The sequence below is a fragment of the Corythoichthys intestinalis genome, chromosome 16 (genome assembly GCF_030265065.1).
Source record: "Corythoichthys intestinalis isolate RoL2023-P3 chromosome 16, ASM3026506v1, whole genome shotgun sequence".
NCBI classification, from domain to species: domain Eukaryota; kingdom Metazoa; phylum Chordata; class Actinopteri; order Syngnathiformes; family Syngnathidae; genus Corythoichthys; species Corythoichthys intestinalis.
Genome location: NC_080410.1, coordinates 29,139,706 through 29,158,056, shown reverse-complemented (window position 1 = coordinate 29,158,056; position 18,351 = coordinate 29,139,706). Strand labels below are relative to the sequence as shown.

The 18,351-nt window shown below is 38.6% G+C and overlaps 1 protein-coding gene across 1 annotated transcript; it reads right to left on the bottom strand.

The window, feature by feature from the left end:
• Nucleotides 1–2,057: 2,057 nt before the first annotated feature.
• cbx2 (chromobox homolog 2 (Drosophila Pc class)) lies at nt 2,058–18,351 on the bottom strand. Its single transcript, XM_057861341.1, has 5 exons — nt 18,248–18,351; nt 18,097–18,140; nt 12,614–12,679; nt 12,473–12,542; nt 2,058–12,404 (listed from the first exon to the last, which is right to left on the bottom strand). Exons 1-5 carry the CDS (start codon nt 18,317–18,319, stop codon nt 11,211–11,213), a joined length of 1,446 nt encoding a protein of 481 aa, XP_057717324.1. The 5' UTR covers nt 18,320–18,351; the 3' UTR covers nt 2,058–11,210.

The following is an 18,351-nucleotide window of genomic DNA, read 5'->3' as shown; positions in this document are numbered from 1 at the left end:
ACTGTCGCGTTTTCTACGATATCATAGATGATAAATAATTGATCCAAACAAAATAAATTGGGGAAAAAAAAAAAAAACGTTTAAAAGGGTAAATATATAAAAAGAAAATCTCGACCACTCTTTGATGTCTGCGATTTCTGCATCGCGACCCTTGTTATATTACCATGTTTCACCCATAAAATCCCCCCCAAATCCAGCTGTGGCTATTCACAGCTGTGTTTTGACACTCAGTGATACATGCTACATGGAGTTTTTGGATCGAAAAAAGGTTAGTACGAGATAATATCTCGTTAAAGTCATGGTGTCTCTAATTCTGCTCTCGCGTGCTCTCACCTCCAGATAAGGTTTTGCTGTTTAATTTTTTTTTTTTTAAATGCCCTCCCGTTCAAAAATTTTCTTCCCCCAGAAAATTGAGATTTTAAGCTTTCCAATAATGTATCACACATGCATATCGGACAATTTTGAAAGTTGGCCAAATTGGGCGTCTCAGAGCGGTGTGTGAGTGTTTTCCGCCATATATATTCTGAATAAAATTGAAATAAATACAGTCCTTTAGGTGAGCCTAAACCCACAACCAAGGCTCAACATTATTACCATCAAAACAAAATTAATTGAGTTATTTTCCATAAAAAGCACGTGTGTATGATTTGTATCATGTTTACATTAAACACACTCTCTCAACACAGACAGTTGCCAGAGAGGAAAAAAAACTACCACGTTCTACCACCGCTAAACACACTAAACACGCTGGAGTTAACTCTTGTAGTTGCTGGGAAATGTTCATGACAGTGTTTACTAACCTTTAATTTTGTATAAATGCAAAATCATATTGGAGGTACTGCCTCCTTGGCAGCCACCCTCCGCAAACATGTTTTACATATCGGGTGGCCCTCCTCCTCTAAGCCGTCTGTAACTTTTCTGTAGCCGAAGTAATCCCATACCAGCGATTTCAATTTATCGAAGTTCAGGAGTTTCACCTCCTCCAGCAATCGTGTAGCACAGCTGATTTACTGACACTGAGCAACAACCGGTGGGGGAGGGTTGAGCCTTACAGCTGCAAGCGAGGGATTTCTCAATGCATTTTTGGGACACAAAAAAACCCCTAATACCTTAGGGACAGTATGACGGAAAATTTGTTGTTTGCTGTTTCGGGTTTTACTGTGTGTGTCAGTGGCAGTTCTGTGTCCTTTGGCCACCCACGACCCCACGTACAGGACTGGATTGAATTTAGCCAGTGGAGGTCCAACAAGATTTAGGAAGAGTAAATATGATATGGTGGATGTGAGCAGAGACGCACGGTTGGGAGTGCAAATCAAGTTCATTTGAGAAAATCCACACTTGCAATGGGAATACTGTTGACACCCACATGTAACCCCATCAGTTCATTAGGTGCGTTGTTTCCATCTGAATCTCTGTACTTTCTGTAGGCTACAGCGACTCAACCTCCGTCTCTCCATACAATGCATCTGCATCCTCGGGCGAATACTGTGCGTAAAGCACCTTCAACTCCTCAATAAACTTGTTGTATCCAATTTTATCTGGCAACCGACCTCCTTGGGATAACATGTGATTTGTTGGTCCAGCTTTTCAGGGCATAAACAAATCTCTGACGCTTTAAAATGACGTTAGATTTTTATAAACAACACGTAATTCTTGGGATTTGTTCTGTAAAGGAATTTCCGCATATTATTATTTAATTTTATACTGTAATGTCCGTAACTATGCACTGCCCCTTTAAGAGACGCTGGGAGGAACTAGGAAGTTATATGTTTATCATTATGCAAATTAATATATTAAAACCCGATTTTAGCCCTAAAAACAGGTAATAATGTGAGAATTTTATTTTTGAAATGAATACCTGTTTAAAATAAGAAAAAAATGAACAAGATAACATTAAAATACTGGTTGATTGACATGTTTAAGGGAGTTAAGACCCAAACCCCCCCCCCCCGGAAAACAAACATATATTACAGTATTTAAATTATATTGCATCCAAAAAGGGTGCAAGAATATTTGAAAAAGTAATTTTTTCATTTCAAGTTTTTTGTTTGCTTAAATATGACTTTCCAATTAAACCATCTTATTGCATTCTTCTCCAACATAAAATGGCCTCCTCTCCAATTTTGAGATTCTTTTTAGTGTGGCCCCGATACACCTCCATAAGTCACATAGGTTTAGTTTTTAGATTCTCTAAATGACAAAAACATTTCTCGAGCATCTGAAGAACGATGAAGAAACCTGGTCCCATGAGCACTGTTGTCAGGTTCAACTTTTAAAATTTAAACTTCCTGTATTTGTCCATACAAGCACCTCCACCCTCCTCCCGTACAACCGCAAAGCTAGACCCTCTCTCAGGGGGGCCTCTTATTGTTTTGCCTTACGTCACCCTGTGAAAAAAAATCCCAATGAGACGTCAGCAGCTGCGACCAAACAAAGACAAAATAAACCCCAAGTGGCTCCAGAGGCATCTGGTGCTTTATTGTCCGACCCCCTCAGGAGCGGGGTAATAGAATTTCTGGTGAATATCTCAACCGAGGGACTAGAAAAGACATTGTCAGTTTGATGACAATCTGAATGATTCACCATTCACTCATTTACCATTCGGTCTCTGCCATGTCTCCCAGTTCTAATTGATTGGACATCTCTCGATATCAATGGCACTGCAAGACAACTAGGAGTGGGAACCTCTTGGTATCTCACGATACGATACAATTTGCGATACAAAGCTCACGATAACGATCATCTGACGATATGGCGATACAACGATTATCGATACATTGGTCAGGAAATCATTCTAGGATATTCTACAAACAACTTATAAACAGAAAATGAAACTTCTGCTGTGAATTGGAATGAGTTCATCACTAGTAGACATCCAATCCATTTGAACTGGGAGGGTGGCAGCGAGCTGCCATCCCTCCCAGTTCTATGGCGGTCAGTGGCAGCCAATGCCAGGCAATGAGGTAATTTTGGGCCATTTAAGGTTATTTACCTGTTGATTTTCAGTTACGTAACCTGGGAATCACCCAAATGAATAGGCAGTGACTCAAACTCAACAGGAAATGACCTGTAAATGCTAGGGGTGTAACGGTACACAAAAATCTCGGTTCGGTACGTACCTCGGTTTTGAGGTCACGGTTCGGTTCATTTTCGGTACAGTAAGAAAACAAAATGCAAAATATAAATGTGCTAGTTGTTTATTACACACCTTTGTGCTTTCAACAATAGGAACATTAGCCTATACAAAGCTAGAATTCTGCTCAAAAAGTAGCGGGTATTTAAAGATAATCCAACAAAAATTTGCCTTTCAGACCCCGTGTATTGATCAGCTTTCTTTCTGAAAGAAAGAAGTAAAAAGAAGTCCTGTGCTAAAGAGAAAAGCAATCCCAAAGACAAAGATTATAACATGTATTTTACAAATGAAATGCCTCAATGAATCTTTTTTTTCTTTCTTTCTTATGAACGGTTTTCAAAAGCTTTATTGGTGGATTTTCTCAAGTTAAAGCGCCACACAGAAATGAATAAATTTTGTTGTGTAAGCAGGATCTGTGTATTATTCTTATTATTTAATTACAGGTGTTTTAGCTCATTTCAATTTATTTTATTTAAATGGGCTATTATTTATTTTATTATGTGTTTATATTTCACAAATGTGATGTAGTATTCATTTATATTGTATATTTTATGTTGTATACCTTTAGTTCCTATGTGAATATTAGTTCCTACTTGTTTTGTTGTGGTAGGAGGGTTTTGTATTGAACACGGGGCCATGTTGGTTATTATTATAACAGAGAAGACAGCAGTAAATCAACAAAGACAAGTCAACTGTGCCCCGATCTACCACTCAAGAGAGCCGATGGACGTTGAGTTACGATTGCATATTAGTTTGAAAATCGACCGGATCCACCGTATTTTTACACGAGTGACTTCCGGTCTGCCCGATCCTAGCTACAGGTGGTAGTATTGACGCAGGAGGGTCGTGTCTCGTGTCAAATAATAAACTCTGCCGTTCTTTTCGCGTGCATCTTGTTGAGCCGCTTCTGAGACGCGTCGAACACGCAGCCGCACTGCAACTGGTGTGCATTGGCTGATTGACTTTAACACCTGCGTTTCACTGCGTTCTTGCGGCGGCTACGTTGTCGCGCCGTTGATGTTTCTGAGTTATACTGTCCTACCGTGTTGGTCCTCATTATAGTAGAGAAGACGGACTAAATATAATCTACACAAAGAAACTGTAACCCGATCGACTCACAGCCTCGAAAAGTAAGGTTTACATTACGTCAGAAACTCGTTCGGTACGCCTCCGTTCCGAACCAAGCACCACGTACCGAAACGGTTCAATACAAATACATGTACCGTTACACCCTTAGTAAATGCCCTAAAATGAACAGCAAGTGACCTGTAAATGCCCTGAAAATCGGACAGAATGACTGTGGCTCTGATTTCAATTGAACGAACGTTTCCAGTCTAAATGGATTGTGTGTCGAGCATCGTCAATGCAGCCTTAGAGTTAACTGAGACACTGTTATGGAGGAAGATTTTAGTAGCAACTTGTTGGTTCATTTTTATCATTATTTTTTAGACATTTGACAACTTTTTAATAAAACGATATCTCAATTCTTGGCAGCAGCATACCGATAACCTTTTGGGATACAAAGTATCACGATATATCACCATTTCGATATTTTGTCACACCCCTAAACACAACCAACCATCAGCTGCCAGCCCCCTCCTAATTCAATGAATGGGACATCTATCACTGTCAATGGCACAAACAAGTTTGAGGTTTCTATGAAAAACGAACACCAGTGTTGTTTGTGGCAACCATTTTAATTTTCGTCTTAGTCTTTTAGACGATAATACTTATTAGTCTTAGTCATATTTTAGTCATTTCATAATGCGTTTGTCTTTGTCTAGTTTTTGTTGACTAAAACCTGGACAAATTTTGTTTAGTTTTAGTGGACGTTTACTAAATATTTTCGTCTGTAAAGTTTCACTCCATGAATAAATAAAAAAAAAGGTTTCCATCTATCTCAAATGAACATTGACATACAGGCATCTCTTGTAGCATCTACAAATCTATCACGCGATAATCCAGACTCAGCGGGAAAAGAATGCCTTATTTTCAATTAGTTATACCCACCTAGAAACCATGAACTGTATGTATTAAAAAAAAAAAAAAAAAGTTGTACGAGTTTAAAGACGCTCGCCGTTAGCAATAGCCTAATGCTAACGCGAATGCTATGCTAACGCTACGAGTTACATTTAATGTGTGATAATCACTCAGCACAGACCTTTAAAGGCTAAAGCAACGTTGCATATTCTTTTTTGCCAAGATATGACAAATCTTACCGTGTGTGTCTCAAAACAAGCAATCGGAAGACTGGAGAGGCCACCAGTGGGTGAATTGGGGGGCGCAGTACATCACATGAGTGAGACAACTGCTACAATATAGGCTAACTACACGTAAAATTACAGTCATTGTGAACATGTGACGGAAACTATGGCGCATTTTCGTCTCGTTTTGGTCTCATCAGAACTGGCATTCGTGTCGGTATTTTTTAGTCTCCCAAGACAAAGTTTTTAGCTCTTTATAGTCTCTTCATTCTCATGAAAAAATTGTTTGTCGATGAAATATTTTCGTTGTAGTCAACGTTGACGAAAACAACACTGACAAACACATTGTCAAAACTCTCCATATTCGACTGATGATTACTAAAGAGCAGAACAAAACTTTTTCCCCTGTTAAGAATTTTTCATTTGGTAGATTCAGTGTGTATAAAATTACAGAACACAATAGTCAGTCTTGAAAAATCTGTCAAAATGCTATAAAACAGCTGGGAATGGGGTTGGCTGCTTTGACAGTTTGAATTCAATCTTGCACCTTCCTGTTTCATTCCCATGTATTTATGGTAATTCCCATGAACAGTTTTCAACTAGCTTATTTGGGATTCAGCAGTAAGACTTGAAGGTGAGTTCACCCTGAATTAAGGACCATACGCAGCACAAAAATGAATAAAAAAGAGGTAGCTAATATAAAAATACAATCTAAACTTCAGACAAGTAAATATTTCCACAACGTGACCTATTGATTGAGAGCAGGTAGAAACGAAGCAGTAGCTTAGAATGCCAACTTACTGTAGACAAATACGCCACACTTGCTGCGTTAAAGATAACGGACAAGTCGGAAATTTGTGCATCGCAAAAAGTTAAGACAGGTGAAATAAGAACCGATTGACCACAAGACTATGTTGCGACTGGAAAGCATAAGCGGATTTTAAGGGGGGGGCAGGCCCCCTGGTGGCCGAAAAGTGTCATTGCATGTAATTGACTCTCCTATAGATGTATAAAAGTTGTAAAGTAATAAAACTGCAACAAAAATGAATGAAATGAACAAAAAAATTAAATTAAAAAATATATATATATTTATTGGAGCAAAAATATTTTTTAAATTATTTTTTTCTTTGATTGAAAATATATATATATTTTTTTGATTGAAGCAACTTTTTGGGGGATTGAATGATTTAGACACAAATGTCCTAATCATAATATGGCCCAAACACAAAAAGGATTGCTTTTTCAATGAAAAATTAAGTGTTCAAATGCGAATTTTTCAATCTCAAATATTTTTTTGCATTCAAAAACATTTTTCTATGATTGAAAATTTTCTTTTTTTTTTTTGATTGAAGTGATTTTTTTCTTGTTGAAAATATATATATGTTTTTTACGCAACTTATTTTTTTTTTGATTGAATAATAGAGAAAAATGTCCTAGTCAAAATGTGACCCAAACACAAATCAACATTACTTCAATCAAAAACTTGACTTTAAAAAAAAAAAAAAAAAAATCAAAGAAAATTAGCCTTTACATGCATTTTTTTGAGTTTCAAATTCATTTTTGCATTCAAACACATTTTTTTATTTGAGCAACTTTTTTTGGTTGAAAATATATATTTTAATTGAGGCAACTTTTTTTTGATTGAATAATAAAGACACAAATCTAACTATATGGCTCCGTCCGGGGATACAATGTTTGACTGGGGTAACTACATTGGCATTATCAATGGGTGACGATCTTGGCGAAAAATATTGCCTAAGCAGCCTGATTTAGAATTCCCCTCAAGAATGATGGGAGAAAAAAAATGCTCATTGTCAACTTATTATTATAAATATTCTTATAAGTTAATTTTTTTTGCTGACACTGCGTTTTGGGGTCATCAACATGTTGTGCCCCCCTGCCCCAAAAGTCAAACTCCGCCTCTGCTGGAAAGTATTCACATTGTTTCTCAGGTTGGCTAAAAACTGTTCATCGGTTCGAACTTAGGAATTTCGTAGCAATTCAATCATATACAAAAATATCTTCAGTTCACGACAGTTTCAATGGGTGATGGAACTCCTTCAAAAAAGAACAAATGGTAAGCATGGTGATAACCAGGGGTGAAAGTGGGCCGGAACGAGCTGGAACATGATATTCGGAGGCGGAATGTCGTTCTGGCACATGGTGCTTTGATCCCAAAAATATGACGGTTATTGTCAAAACCCAATGTTTACAGAAAAAAAAAACTGCCACGCTGCCACACACACATCTCCAATAAGAACAATTTACTAACGTCAGATTAACATACACAAGTGTTAACAACAAGCCTAATAAAGAGCTTGTGTAGCGTCATGTTTCCACTGATATTTATTATTCATTTATTGATTGTAAGTAGTTCTTCCCAGCGTTTCTGTGGAACTCTGCTGTCCATTCAATTGGCTGACATACCAACATGTGATCAGCATGAATAGTTAGCTCTGATTGGTTCAAATGCACGTATTTCATTTAGAACAACAGAGGGAAAAAAAGCTTGTTGAATTAAAGGGGCAATGCAATAAAAAATTGATTGGATCTATAAGAGAAAGGAAAGAGTTGATGAGGTTTATTTTATTTTATTTGGGTGGTTCAGAACATCTTCCATGTTAATGTGCAAGTTGGACATATTTTTGTTCATTGATGTAAGGCTACGTATTAGAGCTGAAACGAATACTCGAGCAATTCGAGTAACTCGAATTTAAAAACTGATCCGAGTAATTTTATTCACCTCGAGTAATCGTTTAATTTTGACAGCTCTAAGCATCACGTTTTGCCCGGACTACTTTTTTTGCGGGACAACGCGCTGATGTCACGTGCGTAGAGGAAGAAGCAATTAAAATTTTTTTTTTAAAAAACTGACTACAGCCGACAGCCGCTACAAACGACGCCGACGTTGCTAAAAACTAGCCCGCATGATGCTACGGTGGTAACAGGTAGCATCTGACGCGTCTCATAGAGATCACATGTATGTTGAACTAGATGCGAAATGACAGAGTCAGCGGCAAGTAAATGGCCGCCGTCTTAAAGCAGTAGACTTCGAAGCGCTAATAAATGAGTTTAACGTTACTGTCACTCGCTCATGTAGCGTTAGCCCTGCGGAGGGCTAGGTTTCTATTAATTATGACCACTGTTGATGCGTGGCTAACGTGTCTTACATACAGGCGTTATTTAATCTGTGAAAACATAGCACTGTAGAGTGATGAGGGTGTAAAATAAAACTTAATAATGCTAACTATCAATTTTAACTCAGTAATCATTGTTGGATACAAGACCAAGTAGCACTGGTCACCAATGTGCTCCAATACAGCAGGTATCATATAATTATTTTGAACACTGCAAAAACTCAAAATCCTATCAGGACTTACAGTTTGGACTAACTTAAAACTTAACTAGAACTTAAAAATAGCTTGACACAAATAGAAATTCAATTGAAACACGTGGGAAAAACACCTAACTTTTAAGTGATGTGTGTTATCAAGCGTAATGGCATTTTTAGGTAAGAAATTATATATACTGTATATTATATATATATTAGGGCTGTCAAAATTATCGTGTTAACGGGCGGTAATTAATATTTTAAATTAATCACGTTAAAATATTTGACGCAATTAACGCACATGCCCCTCTCAGATTAAAATGACCGAAGTGTAATGTACGCTTGTTACTTGTTATTTGGCGCCCTCTGCTAGCGCTTGGGTCCAAATGATTTTATGGGTTAGGGGAGTGAGCTTAGTGTAATGACATCAACAATGGCGAGCTACTAGTTTATTTTTTGAATGAAAATTTTACAAATTCTAATAAAACGAAAACATTAAGAGGGGTTTTAATATAAAATTTCTATAACTTGTACTAACATTTATCTTTTAAGAACTACAAGCTTTTCTATCCATGGATCGCTTTAAGTGAATGTTAATACTGTTAATGCCATCTTGTTGATTTGTTATAATAAACAAATACAGTACTTATGTACCGTATATTGAATGTATATATCTGTCTTGTGTCTTATCTTTTCATTCCAACAATAATTTACTGAAAAACATTGCATATTTTATAGATGTTTTCAATTGCGATTAATTACGATCAATTGATTTTTAAGCTGTAATTAACTTGATTAAAAATTTTAACCGTTTGACAAAAAGTTTTTTGAGTGAAAGCAGTGAATTAGTCGTTTTTTTAAAATTTTTTTATTGTAGTTACATCTGAGATGCAATTGTTGGCTGTTTTCAACATTGTACATCAAAAATAAAGACATTGATTGATTGAAAATGGTTAAATATTAGATGAAATGTCTTATTTTCTCATGTGTATTTATAATTGCTCTTCACCTAAAAATATTTTTTATCCGATTACTCGATAGAATTTTCAGTCGATTACTCGAGTACTAAAATATTCGATAGCTGCAGCCCTACTACATATTTATTTCCTTACAATAAAAACAAAGTCAATGTTTGCTTTGTCTTCAGAATATATTCCATTTCACTGTGCATAATGTAAGTCATTTGTACTTATTTGTTGTTAAAAAAAAGTTAATGTTTACATTATCATCAATTTTTAAGTACATCCCATGTTCTCGAATAATTTAAATTGAGGTTTTGCTATTAGATTTGATGCAACATAAAAATTAGATGGTGTTTTAGACAGAATTTTGTAAATCAGTGAAAAAAATGGAAATCAGTTTCTCGTTTATGCCTTGTTCCAGTGTAATGCAGTAGCCTAATGCATGTGTGAAATCTTTCATTCATTTTCTGAGCCACTTATCCTCACGAAGGTCATGGAGGCGCTGGACCCAATCCCAGCGAACTATGGGCAGTATGCGGGGTATACCCTGAACCGGCTGCCAGCCAATCTCACGGCACAAAGAGGCAAACAACCATTCACGCACACAGTCATACCTACGGACAATTTAAAGTGTTTGATCAGCCTACCAATCATGTTTTTGGGATGTGGGGGGAAATCGGAGTACCCGGAGAAAACCCACCCAGGCACGGGGAGTACATGCAAACTCCACATAGGAAGGTACCCTTGATCTCAGAACTTTGGAGGGGAAAGTGCTGACCACTGTGTTTGTGAAACATGTTGTGTTTTATTGTGTGTTATTTTTATAACTGTGCCAAAAGCAGTTTTAGCATTTTGGTGGTTTTAGGAGGTTTAAGCTCCACCTCCAAAAAAAGGGCTTTATATCAGGGAGTTCCGGCAAGAAATTCTAGTCACTTTCACCCCTGGTGACAACTGAACGTGCTATCTTATGCGAGGCCACATTCTCAAACAAATGAGCCCACTGCGCTGCATTCTTCACCTCAAAATGACCACTAACGAAGAAGCCTTAGTTTCACGCGATGCCCCCCGTCAGTTTTGCCATCTCCAGTAGGTTGTGATTTATTTTTTTGTTCTGTTTGAATTTGGAAATATTAAGTGCTGAGTCAGTTACCGACTTCACAATGGTCTTGAATGCAACGTGGGATTTTGAGCTGCTTGTTTTTTTTCTGGACTTCTGTGAGTTGGAGTAATAGAAGCTATCAAGGTCTGATGATGTTTTTTGCTGTTTTGGTGTGCCCGAAACATTTTGTGGGTGGAACCTGTAAGCTCTGAGCGAAATATTTCCGACTGCCCGTGGTTCTTAAATGCAGCAAGATATTCATCTGTCGTTCTGCTTTCTAAAGCCTTTTTAGTCAACTTCCCGGTATTCTCCATTGCAGCAAGAGATTCACGCACCGACTTCGTGCTTGTCCTGGTGGGCTTCAATACCCTTGGTTCTTTGACTGCTGTGGATCAGGTTAAAGAGCACTTAAGTATCAGAATAAAAAAGGTAGACAAATAAATTACATAAATCATGGGGCATCCTAATAGTTGAGGCTCAGTCAGTAGTTGCGGATGCTGAAGAATCCCACGCTGGTGGGCGACTCCTTCACCGTGACAGTGACCAGGTTGGCGGTGACGTCGGTGACAAAGACGTGTTCAATCAGACTGCGGGTGGGCTTCCAGTCTTGGTTGTGGCCCACCGCCAAGCGCTCGTGGCCGGCGTCCGACGAGTCCCGGTCCGAATCAGAACTGCTCTCGTCCTCGCCTGTGCTCATCTTGCCGTCTTTGGAGGTCGCCCTTTCTGTGTGGTTCTCGGATTTATGAACATCGCTTTTCTCCAGCTTTCCTCTAAAGGTCTGGATCTCCGTCATGTCTTTGACGGGGGCGGACTTCCGGGTGCCTCCCGGGGGAGCGGGACTCATGGGGGTTTTGTACTCCTGGTTTTGGTTAATTTTCCGAGCAGGCTGTGAGACGTTTCTCAAAGGTGAACCGGGGATGGAAGCGGGAGATTTGTCACCCTGCGATACTTTGTTGAGAAGGTTGAGCGGCTGATTTGTCGAAATGTTCTTTGCTGCTTGGGCTGCCATGGCTTTCGCATTAGTTATTCTTTGCAGCACGTGGGCCTTTTGTACACTGGGAGAGTTTGTATTGCGCTGGGGGGATCCTTGGATGTGATGTTTAGATGTGTTCAAGTTCAAAGCCGCCACGCCTCTGGATTTGCACAATTCCAGACTTGAGACGGACAGTTTTCCTTCAGTGACGTTCCTGCCAGGGCTGGATTTCATGAGTGGGACAGGGGACGGCGGGACCGATCTGCCGGATCCTGTCGAGCTCAAGGAGCTTCGAGAAGTCCCCCCATGGGCCGGGGAACTGCGGTCAGGACCGCCTGTCGCCTCCCTGGCAGAGCTTCGGTGGAAACCCATGAAGGCGAAACTAGCCAGGTGAACCGGCTTCTTGATAGAACCCGGAAGATCGGAATCCTTCTTGAGACTTTTCCGCAGGCCTTTGCTCAGAGATTTGCGACCTCGTTTTTTCGGGGGCTCCTGCTTAGCCAACACAATTTGAGCTTTCTTCTGGGGGACAGGGTGTGGGTGGAGGTCTCGCGTTCGGACTCCGGGACTCGTTTGCCGGTCGTTTTCGTCGTCTTCTGAGGAGGACGAAGACGATGAGGAACACGAAGACGAGGAATCAGAGGATGAAGATGACGATCCAGATGAAGAGCTGTTTGACTTGGCGGCCTCGGGAACATTTTCCTGCGAAGGCAACAGATTTGAAATAGAAGCCAACAACTGCGAGAAAAGTTGTCGTTTGTTAAACCTACGGGAATTTTCCGCGGTCGTCCTCTGGGCCTTTTCCCACGTTTGCGGATCAGAAGCTCCTTCTCTTGTTCCCTGTGATACATGGAATTCAATTTAAAACTGTAAAGACTCGCCGCCAAACACAAACTTGTTAACATACTTACTTCTTGTTGAAGGCCGCCAGAAGTCTGGGATCAAGAATGTTCTCTTGGGGCTCCCAGCTGTTGTGTCTGTAGTTAACACACAGCAGAACATCAAAGTAAAGACTTCCTCATGTTGCATTCCAACAGTTGAAGGTATGACAGCACAGGAAATACATGGGGTGTACAGACTAGCAAAATGAGTTGTGGAAATGGTGCACATATTCATGATTTCACTATTTTCCCCATGATTAAAAAAAAAAAAAAAAAAAAATGGGGTAGGTAAACGTGTACTTTTAAGTCATTCAGTGAAATTTACAAAAACAATTATCTAACAGCTTTTAGTTACAGATTAAGGATATTTAGAATAGCGTACAGTACGAATGCTATTCTTAGACTGTGATGTCATAACGTGGAAGCGGGACATTTTCGACACGCCCTCACATACAAACAATGTTATTTCTGCTTATTTTCGCTGGTAATCTTTCAAAAAAAGAACATGCTGATCAAGTACTGCTGATATGGAACTTGTAGAAACAACTCTAGACATTGCGACATATGAAGGATGTTTTCTTCATACGTTTCATGAAACAAAAAACTCTGGGTCAACTTGCGCGGACTAGGCATGTGCTGGTTACCGGTTTCACGGTTTACCGTGGTGTGAAAACGTTGCGGTTTCAAAACCACTCAAATTTTCCGTCAGACCGTAGTACGGTATTCGCCATTTTTCATGTGTCAAAAATGCAGCCAGAAGTGGCGTGGGGCGGCAGCGCTCACCCCCTCCTGTTTGTTTCTGTGTGTGAAAGTGACGCTATCGGCTAGACAGCCAGCGAGCCCAAAAACAAATACTCCAAAAATAAGGCGTTCTTTTCTTCAATTTATTGAGCTTTCAAATCATGGTAAGTGTCATATACAAAATGAATACATTTAAAACGTTGTACAATTGTATTTTTCCATGTGTGAGTAGCTTCAACAGATTAGCACCATGGAAAAGTTCGCCAAAAACAAAACACACTTTTTCCTTTCAAATTCGATATACACACTAACTAAAAGCTTACTATGATGAATGTTAGCCTAGGCTTAGCTGGGAGAGCAACTTCGTCGAGTGTTACAGCCGCAGAGTGAGAAAACAAGCTTGATTCGCTTGAATGAAGGGGAAAAAGGATAGCATCAAAGATCGTTAATTGCGAAAGATGATCTTGCTCAAGGTGAGGTCTCACTCCCAATGTTTTTTTTTTTTTTTATTGATGAAACCTTTCCACAACAATATTTACATTTTAACTTGTACATTTTTAAATAACTTATTAACTTAAGAATTCTTTATGTTCTTTTTAGCAGAAACGCATGACATCATGTAGACTAGATTTGACACAGTGGCTGAAATAGGCAAAACTTCACGTGAGCTTTTCCACCCTAAAAAAAAAGTGATGCAGTATAAATTTTATAAATTTTTATTCAGAAGTGTTTTTACTTTTTTATAGAAATTATTTTGTTCTTGCTCTAATCTTGAGCAACTTGAGCTGTGGCTGTTGGTATAGTCTATAAGTCATATTTTAATTTTATTTAAAATATTTGTTTTTATTTTATTGATAATTTATTTATTTTAACAATATATTCATGTTCCAATTTGCAACTATGTTCTGAAAAAGAAAAAAAAAATCCTATTCAATGGAAAAAAGTTTTTTTTTTTAACCCATACATCTCAAAATAACACATTTTGTAGCTATAATTGCAATACCGTGATACCGTGAAACCGCGGTATCTTTGCTCACTGTTATCGTACCAACAAAATCTCATACCGGCACATGCCTAGTGCGAACGTCCAAAAGACCAGTTTAACGCCAGCAAGGTGAAGCCATTTACATTTCATATGCAGTAAACAATTTGTTGGGGGCCATAGTCCTTCTGAGGACAAAGAGGTAAGTCATTTTGTTATTTTTTTACTTATTTTTTTGCGTGGCGTTTTGCCATGCTGCTTCTGTCTGACAATAAATGACCTGAAAAAAAATTAAAATGGTATCTGACTGCCACTGTTACCTTTTCTGTTCTGAAAAAAAAAAAAAAACTTTAGTAAGGGGAAAGTGTAAATAAATTATAGAATTAAGATTTGTTATTAATGAAAAAATTAAAAGTGTTCGTTGGCTGTCACCGAGTAGCATTTGCGGTCGCTACAAAAAAATAGCAATGTAAATTGCCCCCAAGAACGATCAGAGACGTAAGACAACCAGAGCATATAATATATAAGAAAGACAGGGCATATGGTGGTAAAGGATAGATTGTTGAAACAGAAGGGGGTAAGAAGTGGGGTAAGAAGAAGCAGGTGTCGATATAAAAGGCTAAGCTTAGGTCTGCTTGGCTCTTTTCCCTGTCTTTTTCAGCCCTCGACACTCAAGCCATCTCCTTAACTGAACATTTGTATGTTCTTCCACATCTTTACCAGTTAATTTGGCACAAGGGACATTATTTTCAGGCAGAATTGGTAGGTTTAGCTCAGTAAACATCTTGTTCGTACACTATTTCCATTCATTTACTATTGGGGACAAACGGAGGTTGACCTGCCTAGCCACAATTGCTACCGTGATGAATATTAATGAGCAAAAGTGACGTGTTGCTTGCGGTACGCCATTGCGAATGTTTTTTTCTCATTTACTAGTACTTAGACCAGGGGTGTCCAAACTTTTTGCAAAGGGGGCCAGATTTGGTGTGGTAAAAATGTGGGGGGCTGACCTTGGCTGACGTCCTGTACGTAGAACAATATATTCAAACAAATTTTAGCAAGCCATTCTGTGTGTCACATTTGCTTTATTATTTTTATTTTTTTTCATAATTTCAACAATCTCACAACTAGCCTTTGTGGCATTCTCTTTCGACTCTCGGGCTCTTGCGAAATACTGCTGCTGTGAAATTAAACTAGCTTCAATTTCTTGCGTATCTTCCCTGTAATCTTGTCGTACATGTCAGCGTGTCTTGTTTGGTAATATCGCCTCACATCGAACTCTTTGAAAACAGCGACTGTCTCTTTGCAAATGAGGCAGACACAATTGTTGCGTATTTTGGTGAAGAAATAGTCCAATATCCACCTATCCTTGAAGCGTCGGCCATCGCAGTCAACTTTCTTTTTTTTTTTTTTATATTGATTGTCGCCATTTTAGAAAATTGGAAGTAAAGGGTCACACGGGATAATGTTGCTTAAAGTAATGCTGCCTTTTAGTGGGTAAATGAGGAGCAGCATCTAGTGTGTATGCTACTTCATATGCTGGTAGCAGTACTGCTGACCAATTTATTAAGTCTGTGTGCGGGCCAGACGTTTTTATGACAGAGCCTGGGGGCCGGATGAAATTTGACCACGGGCCGCATTTGGCCCCCGGGCCGGACTTTGGACATGTCTGACTTAGACTAATGTTGTTGTTTTTTGACGGTTTTCTTTGTAAATCGAACTCATCACCCCTTCATTTACATTGAGAACAAGGACAAAAACTTTACTGTAATGGTTTCAAGTTAAAACAGTTTTTAATTAACTGATTGGCTGCCATTGACATCTATTCCACTCAAGGACACAAAAATATTGTGAGTAAACGCTGTCAAAAAAAAAAAAAAAAAATTAAAATGTACAACTTTTGGCATTTGTTTGAATCCCAAAAATGTACTATTCTGTAACTTTCATCAACTTGACCACCTGTTCTTTGAGTGCTGTTGTTATTTTAACCCAAGGCATAACACTAGCCCCACACATTCTACTGATGCCGGAATTTTCCACCTTTTCCTCGTGTGGTTCTGTGCGAAAGGCTCACTTGCGTAATTGGGGGTTGGGCCAAAGTTGAGTCGTGAAATTCTCGGCTCAATTTCAACACCCACCAGCTCATGGTTGTACCTTAAGACAGCTTAAAAGGCTACTATGAAAGGAGTTAAGAGTGGTATAGCCCCAAGAAATCTGTCAGAGTTGGTGGTCTGCAATTTTCTTTTGTGTGTGTGTGTGTGTGTGTGGGGGGGGGGGGGGGGGGGGGTTGGGGGGTGCTTCTTTTAACAAGAGTTAGATCTAGGGCTGCCCCATATTAATATTTTGATAATCGATTAATCATCGATAACTTTTGCAATGAGTCAACTCATTGGCTCATGTATAGGTTACGTGTTATTTACTGTTACGTATGCTATTATAGGCTTTACATTTTAGCTGAAAATGAGGGACCACTGTTAACTCAACAATGTCTCTAAATGATTAATCAACTATCAAAATACTTGTCGATTAATTTAATCAATTAGTTTATTCGTCGATTTATCGCACAGCCCTAGTTTGAACCCACTTTGTTGCTGACTCTTTTGCGTTTTAATGTCTGATGATGGAGATGCCACAAACTGTGGCACAAAAACAAGTCCAACATGTGGTAGAAGCCTGTTGAAGAAAGAGAAAAAGAACCCCAGAACAGCAGTCAGCCCACCCCCACCTCCACCCTTCCATGCGCACGCACACACAAAGGACGTGTGGGCTGAACAGAAGGCAGGCAACAGTGTGTGCCCGTTGAGGATAATAGACAACCAAAAAAGGCGGAGAGGAATTCAAATGACCAAAAAAGACCATTTCAAATCCAAATCAAACATTCAAAAATGCACAAATGGACTTTGCCTTTGCATTTACATGATAGAAAAAATACATTGTGTTTTTTCAGTGCAGTTAGATGTGACTCAAAAAAAAAAAAAAGATTCCTCCCCCTGAAGCAAAATACACCTTTGACATTTTACACATTGTTGTGTGTTTGTTGAAGTGGATTAAACAAGAGGCTTGTATCAAAGGCACATTCGACAATTAAAACATAGGCAACAAAAGCTTAATAAAAGGTTAATAATACACTGTAAGAAAACACTGATAAAATGTATAGTATGATTTTTAAAAAGTAGTTTGATTTAAGCATAAAAATACTTCTTGATTAAAATATCAACACTTTATTCCAGTTTGTGTTCCCGTACCATGTATACAGTATATCCCTATATACACTATTCAGATAAAAATCTTTATTATTTATTTATTCACATGGAAGTTATTTTTCTCATAAAGTAAAATATGTTTTATTCCACATTGACTATTGTTTTTCGTTTATTTCTTCAACTAAAGCCTATTTGTGTACCTTTGAATCAAAAACTCCCGAATCCAGCCTTTTAATTCCACTTGCCACTTTTAACCCTCAATGCGAGTTAATCAAGGACTAAAGCATTTATTGTAACCCAATGATCTGAATAGTTACAAAGACGACTTTGAAAGTAGGAATAAAATTAATATCCAAGCAGAAAAGAAAATAATACAAAAAGAGGACTTTTAAAAGCATGTATGTTGAATTAGCAAAAAAAAAAAAAAAAAATCAAGTCACAAACCTTAGGATTTAAATACAAAAAAAGGAAGTTTAGTGAAAATTCTTTCATGGCGAAAACGTACAAGAGTTACGATTGTAGCAGATGCATGTTTTTATTTTGTATTTTCTTATTCGTATTCATTGTTGGGGGTCTCGGCGACTTACTTGGACGACCACCCTCTCCACTTGATCAGAAACTCCAACTTTCCCTGCACACAAAGGAGCGGTAAAACCTTGTGAGCCCGAAGCCAAGTGCGCACAGAATCACAGCAAAAGAATAGTTTGGAGGTAGTTTGCGTTTTGTGGCCGTTCTTACCTTTCGCAGCCTTTTGTTGAGGATGCATTCGGCGTCGAAAACCTGCTCGCCGACGGCGCTCAGTTCTTCCATGGTGGACTCTCACTACAACAATAACAACGGCG

Bases quoted from the DNA above. Each gene is read 5' to 3' on its own strand.
- cbx2 (XM_057861341.1), bottom strand. From the start codon at position 18,319: ATGGAAGAACTGAGCGCCGTCGGCGAGCAGGTTTTCGACGCCGAATGC. The intron at 18,141-18,247 runs GTAAGAACGGCC...CTTTGTGTGCAG, and splicing joins TCAACAAAAGGCTGCGAAAG to GGAAAGTTGGAGTTTCTGAT. The intron at 12,543-12,613 runs GTAAGTATGTTA...CATGTATCACAG, and splicing joins CTGGCGGCCTTCAACAAGAA to GGAACAAGAGAAGGAGCTTC.